The 8,347-nt window shown below is 35.1% G+C and overlaps 1 protein-coding gene across 1 annotated transcript in view; it reads left to right on the top strand.

Annotated features, from left to right (window-relative positions):
- The first annotated feature begins 6,765 nt into the window (after positions 1 to 6,765).
- lancl2 (LanC lantibiotic synthetase component C-like 2 (bacterial)) overlaps positions 6,766 to 8,347 on the top strand; it is a 41,226-nt gene continuing 39,644 nt past the window's right edge. Inside the window, exons 1-2 of the mRNA XM_055181618.2 lie at positions 6,766 to 7,081; positions 7,759 to 8,073. Coding sequence (XP_055037593.1) covers positions 7,912 to 8,073 — 162 coding nt within the window. The 5' untranslated portion in view covers positions 6,766 to 7,081; positions 7,759 to 7,911. The remainder of the gene's footprint in view (positions 7,082 to 7,758; positions 8,074 to 8,347) is intronic.

Raw genomic sequence — 8,347 nt, 5'->3', positions numbered from 1 at the left:
AAAAATAACAAACACTCTTAAAATGGCTGGGTTATTTTTGACCCATAATGGTTGCTGGGTTAAAAATTGACCCAATGCTGTGTTATTTTTACCTAGCTGCTGGGTTATTATACCCCATGGTTGCATAACAACAGCCCAACATTGGGTAATTTTTAACCCAGCATGTGTTCTGTCCAATATTTACCCATTATGGGTCAAAAATAACACAGCCATTTTTAGAGTGAAGTAAGAAATGATTAAATTATTTTTATTTTTCTGAGATTTAATTATACAAAATGTATGATAACTTTATGTATTTTATAAAATGTCATAAAATAAAAAAATTAACAAAGTAATAGATGATTAAATTATTTTTATTTTTCTGAGGTTTAATTACACAAAATGTATGATAAATTTATGTATTTTATAAAATGTCATAAAACCAGTGTCATAAAACTGTCATTGCAGAACCATTTCCTTAAACATTAAGGTGCTTATTATAAAATCCAGGTACAGTATTACACCTCTGTTCTCTGTAAGCCACTTAATCAAGTTTTACAATGAACAGCCCACACACACACACAATACTGACGGGCTGACAGGAAGACTAATAGATGCTGCACTCAAAGTAAAATTAATCCGGTCTTGTAATAATGTTCCCTTTTTAATATCACAAGTCTTTTACTTTGTTCATATAAAGTGACTTAATTTGGTTCCATACAAAGCATCTTTCATCTTAAGTGATCATTTGCAGATTGTTTAAACAAAACAGCAATGGCAGAGAAACCCTACTATTGAATTTAAATGTCATTTTAAAAGTTTTAATATTATGATCTCTTGAATGCCCATATTTTAAAGCTACTGTTTTATATATAACCCAGAAACAGTATTCCTTATTTCAAGCAGATCAGAGTTTTATCTCCCATTCCCTTTAAAAGCAAGTTGCACTTGCACCATGGCGGATTCACTATTTACAATGCCTCCAGAGAGGAAACTAATCTCATTCTTCAATGGTGAACTTGATTTTACCAAGTAGTATGTGATCCTGAATCAGCACCTTTCTTAGTCCTGAAATAACAGTTTCATTAACCAATCAGATTGCAGGATTAGGGTGTATGTTAGATTTAGGATTGGATTAGGGGCTTTTAAAAAATTCTTCTCGAACTATTATTTCACACTTATTTGAGAAGTAAAAATGATTAGGGTATGAGTTTAGGGTAAGTTGGGGTTTCTTTGATTAAAATGTTGATCCAAGACCAACAAAAACATTTGATACTTACTTTGTGAAATCACAGCGACTGCATTTTCCTGTGTGTGTATAATAAGCAGAGTGTAAAGTGCATTGTTTATCCGCCTATAGGCGTATACTAACCTTTAAATAAATACATTTTAAAATTACTGCGCCATTGACTTTAGACCAGGTTTGAGTTGGTTAATGGCACAATTTAGCAAACAAAAATCCAAAAAATAGCAACGTCAAGATAATGTGCCTGAACACACCTTGTTTTCACACCAGGCATCAGCGCACCCATGGGCGAAGAGATGAGTGCAAGTGTTTAAACAACATGGTGCTTGACATGAAAATGATACACGCGTCGGGCTAAAATAAATAGAAATAAACACTTTGGCTTATAGCATTGCTGATAGGGGCCAGTGTGTATCTACATTGCGCTTACCATCACTTAGTAAAATATCTTCTGTTGTGATTAACAGACTTAAGAAACTCATGCAGGTTTAGAACAACATGAATGAGTAAATAATGACAGAATATTCATTTTTGGGTGAACTATCCCATTAAGTCCCAGTGTTGTCTGACTTTTAGTGTGTGGAAAAAACAATACTCTATGAAATGAGCTGTATCACTCCTTTTATGTTTGATGGAAGCCAGAAAATTACACGGGTTTGGAACGACATGAACAAACGATGACAGTTTTTTTGTATTTTTCAATACAGGAGTTTACATACCCATTCTTAACCTAGAATTTTACCACCCTTAATCCGCTTAAGGTCTAGATCGCAACAACTAATAGCAAATCCATTCATTAATAACGCAACATTAAACTGAAAACACGGTCTGTTTAAGAGCTTGAACTAAAATAAAATGGTGGTGACCTTTAAGAGCTTCTGGTCAATCATTTGTAGAGACGTGCTCTTGTGTCCATCAAACACAAAGACAGCAGCTGTTGGTGGTGCAGATGTATCAGCTATACATCTCTCTCTTTCTCTCTCTCTCATAATCTTCTGTCTTTCTTACTCTTATGTTGTTTTCAGTCATAGTTTATGCCCTATTTACCTTATTGCATCATCCTAGCATTAAAGTGCACAAGGAATGTCATACAATATCTGTTCTGTGGCTCAATTGGTATGGTGCTATCAAAAAGGTCATGGGTTTAATTCCCAAGTGATGCACATGCACGATGTATAGACTGAATGAACTCATTTTGTGCAAAGGTGTCTGCCAAATGCATGTAATGTAAATGTCTAAAATTCCTGGATAACAGTGTTAATAACAGGAGCTAATGACAGCATATATAACACTGTTAACTCTATCATTAAGAAGATAGTACACAAATGGCTGGGTAATTTTTGACCCATAATGGGTAAATATTAGACAGAACACACCGCTGGGTTAAAATTGCCCCAATGCTGGGTTGTTTTAACCCAACTACTAGGTTACTTATTATACCCCAAGGTAGCATAACAACAACCTAGGGTCATTTTTAACCCAGCATGTGTTCTGTCCAATATTTACGCATTATTAGTAAAAAAAAATCCAAGACCTTTTTAGAGTGTATTGAAATGAAATGTAATATGAATGAATTCAAAATGTAGATTTGAAAATTAAATAATCTTTCCCTGGTTTTCAGACAAGGCTTAAAAACAGGACGTGTCCCTCATATCAAGCGGTCATACGCACTGCCTTCACTCCCAGCATAAGCAAGATTACCTCACAAAAACTCTGAAATATCAATAAATAAATAAAAACTAAACATATGTTGTACCACATTCTTTTGATATTAAGTTTAATAAACTTATACATGTATTAGCTTTTTAACACTTTAACAAATCATTTTCCTAAGTCTTAAAGCAGAGTCCCTTAAATATATAATTTAAAACGGTATGAAGCTTACCTGTTATAAATGGAATGAAGCTTATAAAGTTAACCTGTTATAAAAGAAATAAAGTACAATAAGAACACACAAAACGTGTTTTTAACAATAAATGATGATTATTTGACTCTCTTACCTGTTTATGTTGTTAGTCTGCAGGCGGTTCAGCAGGACTGATGATTCATGGCTTTAACAGGTGAAAATAATCAGGAGTCCGCTTGAAAATAACTGACTAAATTTAACATAAAAAAAGGAGGGAACTGAAGAACCCTTTTTGTCAAGACAAAAAACCATTTCAGCAAAAAAGGGTTCTTCAGTAAGCTATGGTTCTATATAGAACCTTTACCATCATTTCAGAACATTTGAAGAACCATTTTTCTTAAGAGTGTACCTATTTTTTCACATGCTTGCAGAGAATGGGTAACCAAAACTAAGTTACTGGGTTGACCTTTTTCACATTTTCTAGGTTGATAGAAGCACTGGGGACCCAAACATAGCACTTAAACATGAAAAATGTCAGATTTTCATGCCATGACCCCTTTAATTTATCTAAAAAAAGACAAAAAAAAAATATGTTGCACTACCACACTTGACAGTGTGTTTCTTAAATCATAAAATACTAAAATGCCATTTTATTACTATCTTTGGCCTTCTTTTATTTTAGGTTTTAAATGCAGAACCTATTTTTGTTACTTTTAGTCATTTTTATTGCAAAAAAACATGAAAACATTTCATTTCCTGTGTTAAAATGAAAACCTGAAATATTTTAATATGTTATACTTCAATAAATAAAGAAGATTTAATATACAAAACCATTTTATTTTGATTATGTTTGTAAAAAATTAGTATTATAGTTCATATTTTCTAATTTCCATAGTATGTGTTTGAATTCCTTCAAGTGACATATCAACCGTTTGGTAGAGGCCGATTTAAAAAAAATGATGGGATGTGTTGAAAAAAAATCAACATGATCTCACAAAGTTCCGTGGGATAGTCACGGAATTTTGTGCTCATTTTTCCGTGGCATTCTCACGGATTGGTTACTCAACTGCTTTTTCCTATTTTCAAACCATTTTAGCTTCGGTTTAGGGTTAGATTTGGTGTTTGCGTTAGTATGTCACTTTAACTATTGGTTTGTACTATTTTTTTCTGATTTATTCTTTTATATTTTCTAAACTTTAAACAATTGTTGCCTGGCGTTGGGGTTAGAGTTGGGTTTGGGTAGGGATGTCATTTCATGTAAATCTAACCCTAAACGAAGCGAAAATGGTAAGAAAATAGGACAAAACAGTTGAGTAACCAATCCGTGAGAATGCCACGGAAAAAGACAGTCCGTAGCAGGGCCACGGGAAAATGCGGAGATCCGTGAGAATGCCACGGAAAAATGAGCACAAAATTCCGTGACTATGCCACGGAAATTCGTGAGATCAGGTTGAAAAAAATACATTGATTGTGTTAACTAGTGACATAAGGAGATAAGAAATGCAAAAAATTTTTTTTTCAAATGCCTTTTTCTTGGTGTGGCAGTTAAAGGGTTAAGGCTAATCCTAGGCTAAAACCTATTCGAGTCTACTAAAAATAACTTGCACATACAAATCTTAAAATATGCCAATGCCATTGATTTGTCTTAAGACTTAAATGTCTTAATTTAATAAAGGCATAGTCCTGGCTTTAGCTAGCCTGGGCCATTGGGTTCCTGCCCTGTAAAAAACGATTTGTTTGTTCAACTTAAAAAAGTTAGTTGGACAATGTTATTATGTGTATTTGGTATAATACAATGTGTTCGCGTGGAAAACACATTATTTTCCACATACTGTACATTTTTGTCGCTCCAGATATCACTCTCTTCCTGAAATGAACTAATTTGAAAAGCTTTGTGTCCCTGATTGGCCAGATAATCTGTACGTTGTGATCTGTGACGCTCCTTACCATGTTTGAAAGATTCCCTTACAATGCAATGCTAATAGGAGTTAACTTACAGGCTGAGTCCGAGCGGGAGGAATTATGATAATGTTGGTCTTGTCTACTTCACCAATTCCAGGAAGTAAACTGTTTCCTACAATGTGTTTTTGTAAAGAGATTTACGTTGGAGACGATAACTTGTGTCATCGCTTACTTTGGGGTTTTTACCTTTTGAATATCGTTAACATGTACTAATACACACTCACACATCAAAGGAAATGTAAAATTGTGAATCGGACAATAGGTGCTCTTTAAAAATATTAGTTGACTAATATTTTTGAGTTGAATTAACTCAAAAATTTAAGGCAACCACATATCTTTTTTTCTAAGCTGAACCAACAGTTATTTTTACAGTGTGTAGCTCAACTGGTAAAGCATTGTGTTAGCCTCTCAAACAACACACATAGTAATAAACATGCATGGCTTCACTAGTCACATTGGATAAAAAAAGATCTGCCATATGCATACATTAAATGTAAAAATAAGTGACTGCACCATGGTTATTTATTTCTTTAACACTCATAGTCTTACAAAAGTCTGAATAAGTTATTCTGATTGAATGAATGTGATCTGACAAAAGCACAGTTTGAACATTCTGTAAGTCCTTTCTGTATCCTCCAATTGTAAAAAATAATGTTATTAGAAAACTTTCAATGAAATCACAGTCTTGACTGACAATGTAGAATATCTAGTACTTTCAGTGCCACGGTGCATTGTGGGATATTTGGCTCACACTAAAATGATAAAATGCTTATGTGTAGAGCAAGTGCCTTCATCCATCATTTCACTAACACCTATTACAAATAAAAAAGTTTTGACATCTCTCATCCATTATATCAAGCATTCATATCTTGTTAAAATGTAAAACCAGACAGTTCACCTTGGGTGGAAAATCATTCCTTTATTTCTCTCATGGGATGCAGAATATCAATACTCTAATACAGTTTCACTTCTACCTATAGAAGATTCTCACAAAGTACCAGTCACATTTTAATTCAACGTGTACAGGGAGGTAAACAACAGAAGCTGTACTGAGACTGTATATCTCGCATACAAGCACAGATGGAGTCTATATATAGCACAGTGCATTCACTGTTAATTTGGCCATAACAGAATCAGCTGGTCCATACTAATGTCTTGGTTGACAGGTTTATGGTGCTGGGCTAACGGTTGTTTCTCCAACTGATAAACTGTATGGTAATTGAAGTATATTGGATGCCTGAAGCCCCCCATGTTATAACAATATTATTCAACTCATACTGTATAAGATTAATTTGATTTACAAATGACACTTTCTGTAGAAATATATTTGAATAATCTGTTATAGAGAAAATTATGCAGGATAGAGCACCATAATACTAATACTGGTGATAAAAATGTACTATTAGTGCATACTGTGTTAGAAGTTTAATCGTTATTAAAATGCTTGCCGCAGTGGACCATTGTTTTAAACTTTTACCTTTATATCAGTTTATTTTTATTAAGCCACTGTTAAGATTAACAATTTAGTACACTCTTGAAAATTACAGTAATGCTATATGGTACCATAAAGGATCTTTGTGTGTGTGTGTGTGTGTGTGTGTGTGTGTGTGTGTGTGTGTGTGTGTGTGTGTGTGTGTGTGTGTGTGTGTGTGTGTGTGTGTGTGTGTGTGTGTGTGTGAGAGAGAGAGAGAGAGATGCAGAGAGGGGTTTATGGATTTTTTTGCTGTATAATCCTGGTTGGTGGAGCAATTCACACAGCAGACTCGCCATCTGTTTCCTCCAATGTCTCCAATGTAGGCAAAGCCTCATCCACAGTACTGCTCTGTCTGGTGTCACTCAGCGCGTGCATGTGAAAACAGAAAGTCCCGGAAATGAAAGAGCAAAGAGCCGATAAACTGCACATGGGAAACGCCGGGAAAGACAATGCACCCGGACTGGTTTTAAAGGATCTGATGCTTTCTGTTAGAAGATGCTAAATGAAAAGCTGAACGGATTCTTCTGGTGCTTTACCTCAAGCTCCGCGTCCCTCGATAATGCCGCACTGAAATGTAAGCATCATATATCGTTTGCCATTAATGAGGTTTGCATATAACGTTTGCATGAGTTGCTCTGTTAGGTATATGAACTCTTGCATGTTAAACTATTATGTGAATGGACGTGTGTTTTTATTTGCGTGTGAAACAGTTTTACGACGACGCATTGTGCTTGTGGTTTGGTACGTGCTCTTCAACGCAACTTTATGAATGAGTGATTTTCATTAATGAAATGGTTTAGGATACACAAATATTCAAATTATTGCATTATAGACTTTTGTTCTTCTGTAAGCATTATGCAGGATGTTGTTGACTGACAGACTCGTTTCCCATTTTCCATTTTTTTCAGGAAAAAAAATCACTCCCTTACGACATTTAAGCTTGTTTTTTGGTTTAATTTAGTGCCATCAAATAGTTTAACTATTATATTTGCACTGACAGTACGGTAGCCTACACATGCTAAAATCAATCCGTAAAAACAAACAAACAAGCAAACGAAATACATGGTTACTTCACGTATCCTAAAATTAAACCATGGTCAGTCCCTGACAGACTGTCTTTTGTGCTTCACTGAATCAAGGGTTGGGCGTGTATGACATAAGCACTTCAGGGCAAACTATTTGCTAAGTTTACTAATAATATTTTTTAATTTTTTACTGTAAATGTTAAACATTTTTATGTTTTTGCCAAAGGGATACAGCTCTAAGTACTCTCGGAGTGACTTCTTAACCAGTGGGATCAGCCGTCTGCAGCATCAGGACCAGCCTCAGTACTGTCAACGAGAAAAGAAAAACGAAAACGCGTTTTCGCCTCACTGTGTTTGTCCCTGGCGGGCCGCCGTTGAAATGGGAGAGAACATGTCGAAGAGACTGAAACTGGCCACTGGCTCGGAGTCAGAGATGGAAGAGCGCAGTTTTAATAACCCTTACCCGGATTGGGATCACGTTGTGTCTTCAAATTCAGGAGCGGACAGTAACAGCAACGACCCGTTTGATGCGAACGGAAAGGTTTGTGATCGATTATTTTCAAGCTTTTAGTGTTTGTTTACTTCAGAAGTGGGCGGTATGTTGAGACACAAATAAGCCATTAATTTACACGATAATGTTTTAGGGTGTTTTTTATTTATTTATTTTCCGTCATGCACATGTGCAAAAGTGTTTATTTTTGTGACAGTCGAGGCCTGACAAGTTTCTAAATATAGTAAGTCAGTCTAACTTAAATGAAATGTAGGTGCCCTAGTATGAAGTTGTCTGTTTCCATTAGATTTCAGTCTAATCTATG

The sequence above is a fragment of the Misgurnus anguillicaudatus genome, chromosome 25 (genome assembly GCF_027580225.2).
Source record: "Misgurnus anguillicaudatus chromosome 25, ASM2758022v2, whole genome shotgun sequence".
In the NCBI taxonomy this organism is placed as follows: Eukaryota; Metazoa; Chordata; class Actinopteri; order Cypriniformes; family Cobitidae; genus Misgurnus; species Misgurnus anguillicaudatus.
The sequence above is the reverse complement of the archived record's forward strand: the minus strand, read 5'-3'. Positions and strand labels throughout refer to the sequence as shown.